Here is a 17,554-nt window from a genome sequence, read left to right as displayed (position 1 = left end):
AACGTGTGGTGGAAACAGAAAAGGCACAATACCATAAACATGTATAAATATATGAGCAGTGTGCTGTTGGACGGGACGACAGTACCGCCATGTGGCGTTCTCAGGAACTGTTCCTCTCAGATCCACACGTGATAAGTGATCTTTGTTTTTATTTGTTTGCTGGAATAAAACCGTGCATGAGCTCATTAGAAGCTTATGTTAAGAAAATAGTGACTTTTTAATGCTTTGAAAGAACATAACGCAGGAGGGCCGAGATATCCTGCTGCTCATGTTACAGGTTGTTGATATTCTTAATAACACCACAAAGTCAGGATCTAAATCAAATAAGAGTTTTAACCTATATTCTTGCAAGAAGGAGCTGAGTTTATACATACAAAGGATGATCAACTCACACACATACAGGTTGTAAGGCTGCCATGTGTTGCTCCCAGAAGCAACTCTCCTCGCCCCAGTATTTATACTTCATTCAAAGGACAGGAAGTCATGAAGAGCTTCCAGGTCAGTCTTCCTTTGTTCACCCAAGATGGGGGTTTACTGATTCCGATAGCAGAGATCAAAAGGACCGAACCTATTCAGATCAGGTCGTCCTTGGTTTATTACTTGTTCACAGTAAATAACAGATGTGCTGATCAATCACCTGCTTTGATTGATCAGCAGTTTGTCTCCTGTCCCCTGCTGTGTTTAGCACTCAGTTTCACCTCCTGTCTTTTGCTGTGTTAATCACTTAGTTTCTGGATTTTCCCATCACAGGTACAAGACTCCTGAAGCATTAACGTTCTGTTGAGGAGACATTCAAACATTGACACAGATATCAGCAGAAACTTCACCGCTTACTTTAGGACCATTACTGTTTCTATTACAAGTGTTCTGAAATGTGATGTTTAAATATGTAAATTAAGCATTAACTAATTAAATGTATGCTGATGTGCTCCATGTCCAGATGTAAAGTGAAGTCTGGATGAAGCAGGTTCAAAGTGTTTCATGTTGTTCACATGTCAAAGGTTTGTACAGATTCTGGATCTGTCTTTGTATCACTCCATAAATCACTAAATCCTGTCAACACACAGAACTCTGTGCATCTCCTGCATGTAGTTAGTGTAGCGTGTATAACATGAGCTGTGAGTGACATGTGAACAAAGCCCTCTGCACAAAGCTTCAGAATACAGAGAGGAATGAAAGTGGAGAGTTTGGTGTATGTAAGTGCTGCTGAAGTGGAGACTTCTGCTGAAGAGTGTGAGAAAAAGCTCCTTTAGAGAAAAGCTCCTTTAAAGATATGTATTGTAACATTCATACATGTTGTACACACTACAGGTGAACAGAGTCATACATGTTGTAAACACTACAGGTGAACAGGGTCATACATGTTGTACACACTACAGGTGAACAGGGTCATACATGTTGTACACACTACAGGTGAACAGGGTCATACATGTTGTACACACTACAGGTGAACAGAGTCATACATGTTGTACACACTACAGGTGAACAGAGTCATACATGTTGTACACACTACAGGTGAACAGAGTCATACATGTTGTACACACTACAGGTGAACAGAGTCATACATGTTGTACACACTACAGGTGAACAGAGTCATACATGTTGTACACACTACAGGTGAACAGGGTCATACATGTTGTACACACTACAGGTGAACAGAGTCATACATGTTGTACACACTACAGGTGAACAGAGTCATACATGTTGTACACACTACAGGTGAACAGAGTCATACATGTTGTACACACTACAGGTGAACAGAGTCATACATGTTGTACACACTACAGGTGAACAGAGTCATACATGTTGTACACACTACAGGTGAACAGAGTCATACATGTTGTACACACTACAGGTGAACAGAGTCATACATGTTGTACACACTACAGGTGAACAGGGTCATACATGTTGTACACACTACAGGTGAACAGGGTCAAACATGTTGTAAACACTACAGGTGAACAGAGTCATACATGTTGTACACACTACAGGTGAACAGAGTCATACATGTTGTACACACTACAGGTGAACAGAGTCATACATGTTGTACACACTACAGGTGAACAGGGTCATACATGTTGTACACACTACAGGTGAACAGAGTCATACATGTTGTACACACTACAGGTGAACAGAGTCATACATGTTGTACACACTACAGGTGAACAGAGTCATACATGTTGTACACACTACAGGTGAACAGAGTCATACATGTTGTACACACTACAGGTGAACAGGGTCATACATGTTGTACACACTACAGGTGAACAGGGTCATACATGTTGTACACACTACAGGTGAACAGAGTCATACATGTTGTACACACTACAGGTGAACAGGGTCAAACATGTAACTAACAGATATCAGCATGAAGCTTCCCCACTTCATGACTCACATCAACACAACTTTATATTACAAGTGTTCATGTTTAAATATAAACATTATGTAACTGATATCATGAAACTTCATTCCTCACATTAAAGCTTCGATGTGAAACTCGACTACAGAATCTGATCCTGCGTTTGTATCTGAGTTGTAGTACTTTGGTATATTGTTGTGTACTCTGATTGGTACTTTATATTTTGTCTTGTATTCTACAGCTTTATATCATCGAGTGCTGAGAAGTATATTAACTGTGTACTTTTACTCCTGTGCAAAATCTATATCTAACAGCAGCTCAAAATAACACTGAGCAGCCGATAGTACTGAAGTAATACTGTAGTATTTATACTTGTACTTAAGTATTACTGTAGTATTTATACTGTACTGAGGTATTACTGTAGTATTTATACGTGTACTGAAGTATTACTGTAGTATTTGTATTGGTACTGAAGTATTGCTGTAGTATTTATACTTGTACTGAAGTATTACTGTAGTATTTGTACTTGTACTGGAGTATTACTGTAGTATTTGTACGTGTACTGAAGTATTACTGTAGTATCTGTACGTGTACTGAAGTATTACTGTAGTATTTATACTTGTACTGAATTATTATTGTAGTAGTTGTACTTGTACTGAGGTATTGCTGTAGTATTTATACGTGTACTGAAGTATTACTGTAGTATTTATACTTGTACTGAAGTATTACTGTAGTATTTGTACGTGTACTGAAGTATTACTGTAGTATTTATACTTGTACTGAAGTATTACTGTAGTATTTATACTTGTACTGAATTATTACTGTAGTATTTATACTTGTACTGAATTATTACTGTAGTAGTTGTACTTGTACTGAAGTATTGGTGTAGTATTTATACTTGTACTGAAGTATTACTGTAGCATTTATACTTGTACTGAATTATTACTGTAGTAGTTGTACTTGTACTGAAGTATTGGTGTAGTATTTATACTTGTACTGAAGTATTACTGCAGTATTTATATGTGTACTGAAGTATTACTGTAGTATTTGTACTGTACTGAAGTATTTCTGTAGTATTTGTACTTGTACTGAAGTATTACTGTAGTATTTGTATGTGTACTGAAGTATTACTGTAGTATTTATACTTGTACTGAAGTATTACTGTAGTAGTTGTACATGTACTGAAGTATTGCTGTAGTATTTATGCTTGTACTGAAGTATTACTGTAGTATTTGTACTTGTACTGGAGTATTACTGTAGTATTTATACTCTACTGAAGTATTACTATAGTTTTTATACTTGTACTGAAGTATTGCTGTAGTATTTGTACTTGTACTGAAGTATTACTGTAGTATTTATACTTGTACTGGAGTATTAATGTATTACTGCAGATCAATATTATTACTACAGTAATAAGGAGACATGTTTTGTGTCTGTCGAGTGGGGAAATGAAAGAACGTACAAATGAAAGTCATGAAATGTGCAGTTTGAAGGATTTAAAGGACCTTTGTGTTGCTGTAGTTTCCCAGCATGCTCTCTGGTCTGTGTGTTGGTGTGCAGGAGGATCCAGGTGGAGCAGATGCATCAACACAGAGGGATCAAGGTGCGTTCACTGACCTGCTTCAACAGTAGGAGCAGTGACTGTTGAACTGTCTGTCAGTCTGTGTGTGTGTCTGGCTCCACCTGCTGCTTCTTATTTTAATGACTGACAATCTGCATCCAATAACTTCTGCACTCTTTAATATTGAGCTCCACCTTCCAGATACTGCAGTACTTCTTCTGTGAAACACATCGACACACTGCAGCAAGTATTCATGTGTTCAGTGAAGACGAGCTCTAATGAACTCCTGCATGCTTTGAGAGGAGAGGACGCTGGCGTTGTTTGTTCACCGCTTCTCCGTCTGAATTACTACCTTTTTTTATTATTATTTATTTTTTGCACCCCAGCAAGCTCCAAGTCAGGTGTTGACCTGTCTTTCATTCCAACTGTTCAACCTTTTTCTGCTGTGACTACCTCCACGGCTGGGATTTACTGGCTGCCCTCACTCAGCCAACGAGTGGCTGGTGGCTAACGCTAGCCGCTACATCGCTCATTATGCTCACATTTTCAACTTCACAGCTTCTGCAACTTAACAACTACACCATTCCATCCTGCATCTCTGTTATACAACAACTTGGACTCCTACGCCGACCCCGCTACATACACCGTAGCACTCGCAGTAGGTTTGTTTACTTCCAGCACCGACAATCCATTAGAACCATCTGGTCAGCTCCACGTACCGTCGCACATCTGACACGTCATCAGAGCGCACCCTCTACCACAACATATACTGGGAACACCACTCGACTGCTGCACTCCCGGCAGCAAAGAAAACCTGAAACTGACTTTCCCTCTCTCCGCCGTCTCACACCAACAACATCTATTCTAGACAACATCAGACCTCTCCAGCCTGCCACCACCGCACCACCCTCCCTCTCAACCAACCTTGCCCTCCTCAACCTGCAGTCAATCAACAATAAAGTCCCCATCCTGCACGAACTCATCCTTGACAAAACCCTGGATTTTCTTCTGCTCACTGAAACCTGGCAACAACCCAATGATTTCTTCTCCCTCAATCAAACATCCCCTCCTGGTTTTAACTATATCACTAAACCCCGCCTCTCCCAGTCGTGGAGGTGGCCTTGCTGTTATCTACAATCAGAACTTCCGGATCACAGAACTCACCCTCCCCCAGTACCATCCTTTGAGTTCCTTGCCTTCAAAGCCCTCTCCTCAATGACAGTTATTCTCATTTACCGGCCTTCTAAAACTCATCCCTCCTTCCTCTCTGATTTTACTGAACTCCTCACACTAGCCTCATCCATCTCCCCACGCCTGTTACTGCTCGATGACCTTAACATCCACATGGACTCCCCCACCTGCAAACTCTCAGCTGAATTCTCTACTGGACAATTTTTCTATCACCCAACATGTCACCTTCCCCACCCACGACAAAGGACACATCATCGACCTTGTCTGCTCAACAAACCTCCCAGTACTCGACCTCTACCCATGCCTCTTTCCCCTCTCAGACCACAAACTCATACAATTTACCATTGCTTTCTCCACAGTCAAAAACCTCCTCCAGTCCTGTGCCAACAGCTTCACTACATTTACTCCTGCTTTATGCGACTCATTCCTCCAGTTTTTCACAGACAAAATGAACAACATTAATAGCTCACTATCCCCTGTACCCCACCCAGAAGCACCTACCCCAGCTTCCACCACTGTGCCTCTTTCCTCAATCTCCCTGGACCTCATAATCCCCCCTCCCCTCTGCCGCCTCTCCCAGTTCAACCTGGTTACCCCTCCTGAGCTCCTCCAACTGATCAGCTCCTCCAAACCCACAACCTGCTCCCTTGATCCTCTTACAACTCCACTACTGAAGTCCTGCCTCCCTGTCCTCTGCCCCTACCTCACTCACCTCTTCAACTCCTTGCTGTCCCATGGAACCGTCCCATCTGCCTTCAAAACAGCGGCGATCACCCCAATCCTCAAAAAACCCGGTCTGGATCCCTCCTCTCTCAACAACTACTGCCCAATCTCAAACCTCCCTTTCCTGTCAAAAACATTAGAACGCACTGTTGCCAAACAACTCCATCCCCACCTCCATGCCAATCACCTTTTTGAACCCCTCCAGTCTGGTTTTCACCCCCTCCACAGCACAGAAACGGCATTACTCAAGGTCCTCAACGACCTCCTCACCTCTGCTGATACCGGTTCACTCAACATCCTAATCCTTCTTGACCTGAGTGCAGCCTTTGATACCGTGAGCCATAACATCCTGCTCTCCAGACTCAAGGACATCGGTATCGAGGGTACTCTACTCAGGTGGCTCCAGTCCTACCTGTCCGACAGATCCCACTTCATTTCCCATCACAACCACTCCTCTGCCACAGCGCCAGTCACCCAAGGCGTCCCCCAAGGTTCAGTACTTGGCCACCTCCTCTTCACAATCTACATCCTCCCCCTTCGGTCAGATACTCCGCCACGTCAACCTGGACTTCCACTGCCAATGCACACGACACTCAGATCTACCTCAGCACCAAATCACCCCATAACCCACCCCTCTCCGACATCGAATCATGTCTCACAGAAATAAAAAACTGGATGCAACACAACTTCCTCAAACTTAACAGCAGCAAAACTGAACTCGTCCTCATCGGCTCCAAATCCACACTCAGCAAAACCTCTAACCTGACACTCACCATTGACGGAACCACTGTTTCCCCCTCTCCTCAGGCACGCAACCTTGGTGTGATCTTCGACTCAACCCTTTCCCTTGAGCCCCATATCCGCCATATTGTCAAAACTTCCTTTGTCCACCTCCGCAATATTGCAAAAATCAGACCGTCTCACACCCGCCCAGCAGCTGAAAGACTGATTCACGCCTTAATTTCCTCCCGCCTTGACTACTGTAACTCCCTTCTATATGGCATCACCGCAAGCTCTATCAACAGACTCCAACTCCAAATCTTGGCACCATATCACCCCAGTCCTCAAAGAACTCTACTGGCTACCTGTCTCCCTCCAAATCAACTACAAACTCCTGGTCCTCACTTACAAAGCCCTCCACCACCTAGCCCCCTCCTATCTCACTGACCTCATCTCCTCCTACCAACCCCCACGGTGCCTCAGATCCACCTCAGCTGGTCTCCTTTCCACCCCCAAATCCAAGCTGCGCAGCTTTGGAGACAGAGCCTTCTCCAGGGCAGCCCCCAGGCTCTGGAACTCCCTCCCCCAAGACATCCGTGACACTCAGTCCCTCTCCATATTTCAGTCCCGCCTCAAGACGCACCTCTTCTCAAGTATCATTTGCTAGCCCCCTGTTAACCGTATTATTATTATTATTATTATTATTATTATTATTATTATTATTATTATTATTATTATTATTATTATTTTATTTATTTATTTTTCCTTTTCTCTTTCCCTTTCTTCCCTCGTCCTAACCCCTCCCCCCACTTCCCCTACTATTGTAAAGCGGCTTTGAGTCTCGAAAAACGCTATATAAATTAAATGTATTATTATGAAGGTGAACAGATAAACAACTCACACATCAGCTGACACTTCATTACTCACATTAACACACACCTCATGAACACCTGGAACGGAAATCTGCTGCAAACATCCACTTGAACTCAATAATGCACTAATTAGATTTGTGTGGTCAAAGGTAATAATAATAATAATAATAATAATAATAATAATAATAATAATAATAATAATAATAATAATAATAAATTGTATTTATAAAGCGCCTTTCAAAGCTAAAAGCAATCTCAAGGCGCTAAAAGTCAACGTCACTGTGACCTCACAAAACACATTTAAATGTAACTGTATTTTATTCATAGCTCAAGAATCCACACGCTAATTATGATTATTTTAGCGTCTAAAATGATGAAGTGTTGACCTTTTGGACAGACATGGATGTTAAGTGAACAGCAGTCTACGGTGGCCTGTCAGCCACACTTTGCCCTCGTTCTGCAGGTGAAGCGTTCTTCTATGTTGGCCCAAGATTTACTGTGTGGTAGTTTGATTAAGAACAGAATATGTGAACACACACAAGGAATCTGTCTCCATGTCCCTGCACAGACAAAGACACACAGCGAGAAGAGCTGTCAGAGCGTAGACCGTGTGTCCGCCATGATTCACATCTGCTCCAAAATGTAACGACTTCTTTCTCCGAGCTGCACCTTCAACCAAGTCTCATGAGGATCAGGTCAGAAGGGTTAACCTCTTACAGGGGGGGGACTTTACCCGAAGATACCTACAAACGACATCCAAAATAAATTAAAAGCTACTCTTCAACCATTTGCACCAGCTGCATGATTTTGTTCTTGCAAAACAGTCAGAATCATTCCAAGTGCTTCTGTCACTGAGTAATAGTGGCCTGACTATACTGAATTTGAAGAAAATACACTCCGCCTAAATGTTTTTGATGAAAAACATGCCTGAAGATGGGTATAGCTGGTAGTCCCGAGCTGAAATACAAAACTTAAAAACTTAACTTATTAAACAGGTTTTTCTAAGAGTAACACCAGGCGTTCACAAGCTGTGCGTTTGCAGATATTATAATATTTATTGATAAAAAGGTCATAAATAACTATTATAAATATCTATTATATACCCAATATTCCCTGTCAGTAGTAATGACACAAAGTAAGGGAAGTACAAACACAATTCTTGTAATATTTTGGTGTTTTTTTTGTATTTTGATTATAATAACTACAATTATGAAAGAATAAATAAAATTTGTAAAATAAACCCATTGATAACGTATGTCTATCTCTTCAGCGTTTCATTGGCTACATGATACTTCAGTCATCGGGAGACTCGGTTGCTATTGGCTCAGTCTGTAAACAAAAGAAGAGGGCTGGCACTTCCTTATCAAGTTGACACTCATTGGCTCAAATGAGCTGTCAATCGAAAGGTCAGAGTTCGGCATCCGTCTTTGAAACATCTAAACAGCGCTGAATGCTCGATGTCCCGTTTTTATTGTGTATGATCACAAAAGTTGACACATCATCAGCTGATTTCAAAGATTGCAACAGCTGTTCATGGGCTTTTATGGATGTGACGATGTTGGTGATCAATATCTTTTTACCAGAAACGATCGTTTGGACCTTTGGCAATGACACAGGAGTGTTTTTGTTGGATTATTATTGATTACAGGATTATTATGAAGATTCATAGGTGAGTTGGCTCAAAGTTATGATTTTGATTTTTGAGTTTAATTGCTATTAAACTTTCTAATAAGATGTGGCATGGGTACCACATCCAGCATGGTGGACTGTACACAACACACTGCAAAATAAAACTCCTGCTGGGGTCCACACGGTAAGAGGTTAAACACATTACAGCAGAATGTAAAATCTTTCTCTGATCTTCACATCTGATCACAATTTAACTTTTTACTGTTTTCATCAGATTGAGACAGTTTCTCATGTTTGGGACACACAGCTGCTGTTTCCATGGTTTCCTGACAAACTATGCAAATGCATCAAAATGCAGTTGGTGATTATTGATATTTCCCAGTATAAATAAGAATATTACCCCCAGCATTCAGTATACAGACAGTAATAATACATAATGAGAGTATTTAAAGGGTTAAATTGTGAAAAGGACATCAGAGCGACTCTAAATGTGTGTGTGTGTGTGTGTGTGTGTGTGTGTGTGTGTGTGTGTGTGTGTGTGTGTGTCCAGCTGGAGGCGGCTCTGAGGGAGCTCAGGTATGTGAGCAGGGAGACGGATGTGGAGCTCCGCCCCCACGCCGCTCGACTCTTCACCTGCAGCAGAGATGACATCACACAGAGCTACCTGAGCATGGTGTTCTGTTAAAAATAGGATGAAATAGATATATCATTATCTATCTATATATATATATATATATATATATATATATATACCTATATATGTATATATATAATATATATATATATATATATTATATATATATATATATACATATATATTTATATAGATATATATATATAATATATAATATAATATATATATATATCTATTATATATATATATATATATATATATATATATATATATATATATATATCTATATATATCAGTAAGTACCAGTATAACGTTCTGGACAGTGATTTGATAGAATACAGGATTTCTACTGTTCGAGCTGTCGAGTTGATGTTGTTCAATAACAGGAGGATCTGCAGAGTGTTAATGTCAGGAAGGAGCTGCCAGGTTTGTGTACAGAGTTCTGGTGTTTCTGAAGTTCACAACTGTGTCTCATGAGTGAAGATAATCTACTGTGTCATCACATATTATTGCAGTTTAACAGAGTGACTCCCTCTGGTGGATGTTATGGAGTATTGTATTGTCTTTGCTCCAATGGCTTGTGCAGAGTTCTGGTGTTTCCTGTCACTGTGGGCTGCAGAGCACAGTAGTACACAGCAGAGTCTGTCACTGCAGCAGAGGAGATCTGCAGATCCACACGACGCTTTTCTTCAGACAGTTCAGTAAAGAACCTGGTGTCCCATTTTAGAGACTTTGCTTTTTTGGTAAAGTTAAGTCCTGAGATAAACAAGATGAACTCTGGTGGTTTTCCTGGATATTGTCGATACCAGAAGAAATAATCACTAGATGACAGTTTGGAGTATTTGTAGGAGAGAGTAACAGAGCTGCCTTCTAAACTGTACTCTTCTTTCTTGTCAGCAGTCAGTTCTTCACAGCTGACACCTAAAGGAAGAAATAACTCTGTTACACCATTTTACAAAACTCATTTACTCAAAACATTCAGAAAACATTGGAATGAAACTTTTCTTAATGCAGAATCCAACAAACCTTTAAGAAGAAGTAGAAACATGAGAGAAGACACACAATGATGCAGTGACAGCATGTTGAATGAAGGTAATGTTGATGGTTTGTGTGTTGAACTCTGTTGAATATAGAAGTTCCTCTCTCTTCTATAGTTCAGTAACATCTGAGCTCCTCCCTGAATCTCTCCGTCTCCTCTTAGATCTGTATTTTCACTTCTCTCAGTTACACTTCCTCCTGGTTAACAGACTGGTAGCAGCATTGTGTACCAGCTGGAGGTCAGAAGGTTTTCTTTATGTGGATTCCTTTGTCACCTAACTGTTGAAAGGTATGGACATTGATGTTGTATTAAAAAAATATTTGATCCAAAGACATAATGAGAGGACCTAGGATTGAACCAGAGAACAGAGAAACTTATTTTATAAAGAAAAGAACAAAACAAGCAACACCTGAGTCTGTGATTGTAAGGGTTCCTGCTGTCTGTTAAATGTTTATTGTTGTTTGTACTTCCTGTTTTATTTTGTCGTTTACCTGTTCTCTCTCGTTTCAGTTGTGTCTACTTCCTGCCTCAATCTGTTCGTTAGTGTCCCCACCTGTGTCTTGTTACCCCGCCCACTTCCTGGTGTATATAGTCTGTGTGTTTTGTTCCCCTTTGTGCTTCCTGTTCCTGTTCCCTGCGGTGGTACCAGTTCAAGAGGATGTTCCTCCTGTCGACGTCGTCCAGATGTCTTCACACCCGGCTCTAAACCTCTCCAGGCCTGCGCGTTTTTCTGGGGACTTGGAGAACTGTAGGGCTTTTCTGACCCAGTGTGGATTACATTTTGAATTACAGGCAGCCTCCTTTCCCACGGAGCGTGCTAAAGTAGCCTATGTAATATCCTATCTATCGGGCAGAGTGGAGGCATGGGCTACGGCTGAATGGGCCAGGGATTCTTCTATCTGCTACTCCCTGGAGACCTTTACAAATACTCATGGGGGGATTTTTGATCACACAGCTCCAGGTCGTGAGGCTACCAGATCGTCAGGGGAAACGGCCTGTTTCTGACTATGCGCTGGAATTCCGGATCTTGGCTGCTGATAGTGGTTGGAACGCCAAGTCTCTTTTTGATGCCTTTTTACATGGACTCGCTGACCCCATTAAGGACCTATTGGCTCCACTCGAGCTTCCGTCAGGTTTTGATCCTCTTATCGCCATGTCCATTCGCATCGACAACCGTATCCGAGAGACAGAATGGGAGAAGACTGGGAACAAGGGTTCTTCGTTCGGGCAGTGGGCCGAGTCAAGATCACTCCATTCCTCCTCGGGGCACTCTGTCCGCCAACAATCTCCATTACTGGTTTCTCCTACGCCGACAGCTGGATTAGAGGAGTCGATGTAGCTTGGCAAGACCAGGCTGTCTCCTGAGGAGCGACAGCGGCGGTTACGTGAAGGCAGATGCATTTACTGTTCAGAGTTGGGTCATTTCATCTCTAGATGTCCGGTAAAAGGCAGGGCTCACCAGTAAGGAAGAGGGTACTGGTGAGCCGAACAATCTCTGCTAGCAGTCCCTCTCACACCCGCTCAGCTAGTATCTCCATGTGGAGCTCTCTGCCATCCTGCGTTAGTGGATTCCGGAGCGGAGGCGAGCTTTATGGATTGGGGACTAGCTTGGAGATTGGGTCTGAAGTTGATTCCTCTACCCCAAGTATTAGAGGCGAAGGCTTTAGACGGTTGATTGTTGTGCCGAGTTTCTCATCGCACACAGCCGATGTGCTCCTCGTCCTCTGTTTTCCCTGTGTGTCACGGTGGAGAAAAGGTGAGGACCCAACAACAAAAACAACAACACAAGGTTTTAAGTAAAGGTTATTTTAAAAAGAAAGGTTTTTAGGCCCTTCTTGAAGGAGTCGGTGGAGCCCTCAGGTGTTCTGGGAGGGAATTCCACAGGAGCGGTGAGGAGGAGCGGCTGAACAGGAGGCCCGATCCCCCATGGTGCGGAGCTTGGTCCTGGAGGGGTGGAGCAAAGTTTTTTTTTTTTAGAGGAGCGGAGGTTGTGTGTGGAGGTTTGTTGGGGGAGGAGTTCCTTGAGGTACGGAGGAGCATTTCCATGTATGCACTGATGGGTGAGGAGGGAGATTTTGTATTCGATCCTGAATGAGACAGGAAGCCAGTGGAGGGAGTGGAGAATGGGTGTGATGTGATTATATTTTCACACCCTCATCAGGATCCTAGTGGCGCTGTTTTGGAGATTTTGAAGGCTCCCGCTTGGAGTCCCGATGAAGAGAGCATTGCAGTAGTACAAACTTGAGGAGACAAAGACGAGTTGTTCAGCATCTGACAGGGAGAGTGTGGGACGGAGCTCTGCAATGTTCCTGAGGTGGTAGAAGGAGGTCTTGCACAGATGTTTGATGTGGGTGTCAAAGGTCAGATGAGGGTCAAATCTTACACCTAGGTTGGTAACTGATGGTGATAGGGGGATGTTTTGACCAGAAAAAGTGATATGGGTTATGTGGTAGACTGGACCTGGTGTGGTATGCCAACTAAAATAGCCTCTGTTTTGGAGCTATTCAATTGAAGGAAGTTTTCTTTCATCCAAGCTTTTATTTCCTCAAGGCAGGTGTTTAATGATGTTGATGAAGGTGATGATGAAGATGTCGACAGTGAGGTTGCATGTGGCATAGGGTCGGTTTTTATATATAGCTGTGTGTCATCAGCGTAGCAATGGAATGGTATTCCATGCTGGCTGATGACACGGCCAAGGGGCAGAGTGTAGAGGGTGAACAGAGTGGGGTCGAGAACCGACCCTTGAGGGACACCACAGGTCACTGGGTGTATCTGGGAACTTGTAACTCCCAAGGATACGTACTCTGTTCTTCCAGAAAGGTAGGACTGGAACCAGCTCAGGGTGGAGTCAGAGAGTACGATGGTGTAGTGGAGGTGCTGAAGGAGGATCTGATGGTCGACCGTGTCGAATGCAGCAGTCAGATACAGGAAGATGGGGAGCCAGCGTCAGCCACCATCAGCAGGTCCTTTGTGACCCTGACCAGAGCTGTTTCGGTGCTGTGGGCGGAACGGAAACCGGACTGGAATTTTTCAAAGAGGCAATTGGCTTTGAGATGGTCCTGTAGCTGGGCTGCAAATACTTTTTCCAATACCTTGAATAAAAATGGCAGGTTGGAAATGGGCCTCTAGTTGGTGAGGACATCCGGGTCTAAGGTGGGTTTTTTAAGAAGTGGTCTTGGAGAAAGGCAAAGACGCAACGGCAGGGTGAATGGACACAGGAGGATCAAATCAACAATTATAGGGGGAGGGAAACACACAAGGACAGGAAGTAAAACAAGACATGACACAAGGGGCCAGTGAACATTTCAAAATAAAACAGGAAACAGAAAATCAAGATCATGACACCGTGCCAAATTTCAAGCGGCTCAGGATGAATTTGGGGCTGTTGTTTTCATCCTGTTTGTACCAGAAGAGATAATCATTTGATGAAGTGCTGTTACAATGACAGGTGAGTGTTACTGCCTGCCCTTCAGTAGCAGTCTCTTCTCCTTTTGGTTGCAGCACGTTGTCTTTTTGTGCTCTGCATTCTGCAAAACGGCAACAAACAGTATCAGGGTGCATTTAAAGAATCACGTCCATGTTGGATTCATATCAAAGAGACAGAGTTGTGTTCATACTAAGGCTCATAGTAGCCAGCAACACTGAGATGAACATTGGGGTCATATCTGCAGCGTTGAGTAACTCTGAGCTACATCTAGTATAAAGCCACAGGGTGCAAAGAGGATTTAATAAGTGTCAGTGTCTATTTATTTCTTGTCATGGTGTCTTGTGTTTGAACCCTCCTACAGTTGGTTTGTCATTGTTGTGGATGTGCTGCTCATGTGAATCCTCCCACAGTGTTTCATTAGTAGCTGTAAGCACAGTGACTCCATCTGATATGAAGCTGTGGTTTGAATCCCACTTCCCTCCTCTTTGAAGAGCGGTCACATATCTGTGTTGAGCTTTTTGTACAGCCTCTTCTACACTTTGTATCACTGTGTTGCTAGAGCACAGTAGTAGAGACCTGTGTCTGCCAGGGTTAGTCTCCATATGGTCACTTTAGTTGTCTTCTCTGTGGTTGTGGATTCATATCGATGATCAGGAACATATTCATTTGGGTTATCTCTTGCTCCTTTCCAGAGTATAAACTGAGGTGCCTGAAGGTCAGAATGATGTCTGTACCAATAAAGGTAAACTTGCTTTGAATCCGTCTCATATTCACATGTGAGTGTGACAGATTCTCCTTCTCTTTCAGTGACTTCATCTTCTACCGGAGAGATTCTGACTCCAGCTATTAGTCCTGGAAAAAGACAATGAATCCATTAGACTAACATTGTTCATGAGGCTGAGAGGAGAAGACAGTGGGAAATATCAACTGTACAGAGTGACTGTGTGCACAGAAAAAGCTCAACTGTTCAGACATTTCTGCTCTGAACTCCAGTTTATATAAATCTTTAGAAAAGAATAAAAACATGTTGTTTGTATGTTACCAAAGAAAAGAGCAGCAAGAATAATCCACAGCCAATGTTCCATCTGTACAACAAAGTTTAAATCAACAGGAGAAACTATCTGATGTTCAACATTCAGTCTGAGAATTGTGCTCTTCACAGCAGCACTTATTATTCACTGGATGGTTGAACACAGTGCAGAAGTAGTGCACCGCCTACTTGATAATGTGGCCCTCTAGTGGAGGGAAGAAGTTCAGATCTGCCATGTTGTGTTGTGTTGTCTTTGCTCCAAAGGTTTTGTACAGAGTTCTGGTGTTTCCTGTCACTGTGGGCTGCAGAGCACAGTAGTACACAGCAGAGTCTTTAGCTGAGATGATCTCCAGATCAACACGTTTCTGTGTCTTGTCAATGTGAGCTGAGAAATCAGAAACAGTTGAATGAATCAATCCTCCCTCTGTGATGTAGAGCAGGAACTCTGGTCTGGATCTCTGGTATTGTCGGTACCACTGGATACTGTAGATAGTACCATCATATCTACAGGTCAGGTTGATGTTTCTGCCCTCTGCAACAAGTTCTTCACTACTCTCTGGCTTTATGCTGTCCATGGAGCCCAGGGCTGCAAAATGAGAATAATTCATGTCAGTCAGTCTGCAGGAGATTCTAACATCAAGAGACTCAACAAGGGTCTTCACTTTTTCTTTCATCTCATTGTGAAATAAAACATGACCAAATGTCTTTTTCTATCATATAAATTGTTGTCTTACATAGATAAACCTCTAGTTACGAACTATCTGGTTAATACAGCCGGTTAAATGAGACTTTATCTCTGTTCTAACACTCACCTATAAAGTGAGAGAAAAGTAAAAAGAGGTAAAGCAACATGTCTTTGGAGTTGTTAAAGCCAAACAGCCACAGATGAGCAAAGTTATTCCACTGCAGTAGAAAGAAACAGTAAAGTGCCTTTCTGCTGCACAGGCCTTCTCCTCAACATCAAGCTGATTGTGCTTCTCGTTCCTCAAACATTTCTGCTCTGCAGACAGAACTCATCTCATTGGTTGACAGACATCAGTGGGCGGGGCCAGAGAATCACCTTTTGCTCACTTTGATGGTGATTGAGTTGTTTGAGCATTAACCGTGATCGTCTTAAAGTTTAACAGAGTGACTCCCTCTGGTGGAATTTGTGGAGTATTGTGATGTGTGTCTTTGCTTCAAAGGTTTGTGTACAGAGTTCTGGTGTTTCCTGTCACTGTGGGCCTCACAGCACAGTAGTACACAGCAGAGTGTGTCACTGCAGCAGAGGAGATCTGCATCAGGATTCTGGTTTTATCTTCACTCACTTCAACAGACAGTCCAGAAATTTGATCATTTAGTTTTACTCCACTTCCTAAATAAGAGATGATGAACTCTGGTGGTTTTCCTGGATATTGTCGATACCAGAAGAAATAATCACTAGATGACAGTTTGGAGTATTTGTAGGAGAGAGTAACAGAGCTGCCTTCTAAACTGTACTCTTCTTTCTTGTCAGCAGTCAGTTCTTCACAGCTGACACCTAAAGGAAGAAATAACTCTGTTACACCATTTTACAAAACTCATTTACTCAACACATTCAGAAAACATTGGAATGAAACTTTCCATAATGCAGAATCCAACAAACCTTTTAGAAGAAGTAGAAATATGAGAGAAGACACACAATGATGCAGTGACAGCATGTTGAATGAAGGTAATGTTGATGGTTTGTGTGTTGAACTCTGTTGAATATAGAAGTTCCTCTCTCTTCTATAGTTCAGTAACATCTGAGCTCCTCCCTGAATCTCTCCGTCTCCTCTTAGATCTGTATTTTCACTTCTCTCAGTTACACTTCCTCCTGGTTAACAGACTGGTAGCAGCATTGTGTACCAGCTGGAGGTCAGAAGGTTTTCTTTGGTGATTCTTTTATCACTAATTGATTCAAAGTGTTTGATCTGTCATTAGAAGAGTTAAATATAACAGTACCATATTGTTCTGATATTAAATATTTAGTTCGCATCATTAAAATTGTTTCTTATTTAGGCAGCTATGCATTTGTAAGGGTGTCACCATTCTGGCCTTGTGTTTCCTGTTTTATTTTGTAAAGTTCACTCCCCTCTCAAAATGACTTCATGAAAAAAAGGGAAAGGAAAGGAGAGACCCTGCCCGGAGGAAGCCCGGGGCCCCCATCTGGAGCCAGGCCCAGAGGGAAGGCCCGACAGTGACCGCCTGGTGGCCGGGTTTGCCACGGAGCCCGGTCGGGCACAGGCCGAAGAAGCTACGTGGTGCCTCCCATCCATCCATCCTGTGGGCCCACCACTCATGGGAAAAACCGCTGGGGTCGGGTGCGCTGTCACACGGGTGGCAGTGATGGTCAGGGACCTCGACGGACC

At 42.6% G+C, this 17,554-nt stretch overlaps 1 gene segment (V, D, J or C); it reads right to left on the bottom strand.

Moving 5' to 3' along the window:
* Positions 1-15,190: 15,190 nt before the first annotated feature.
* LOC115022491 (T cell receptor alpha variable 12-3-like) lies at positions 15,191-16,138 on the bottom strand. The segment is given in 2 exon segments: positions 15,191-15,771; positions 15,998-16,138. Coding segments are annotated over 2 exon segments (441 nt in total).
* Positions 16,139-17,554: the final 1,416 nt, after the last annotated feature.

Source organism: Cottoperca gobio, chromosome 17 (assembly GCF_900634415.1).
Source record: "Cottoperca gobio chromosome 17, fCotGob3.1, whole genome shotgun sequence".
NCBI classification, from domain to species: Eukaryota; Metazoa; Chordata; class Actinopteri; order Perciformes; family Bovichtidae; genus Cottoperca; species Cottoperca gobio.
This window is presented reverse-complemented; position numbering and strand designations above follow the sequence as displayed.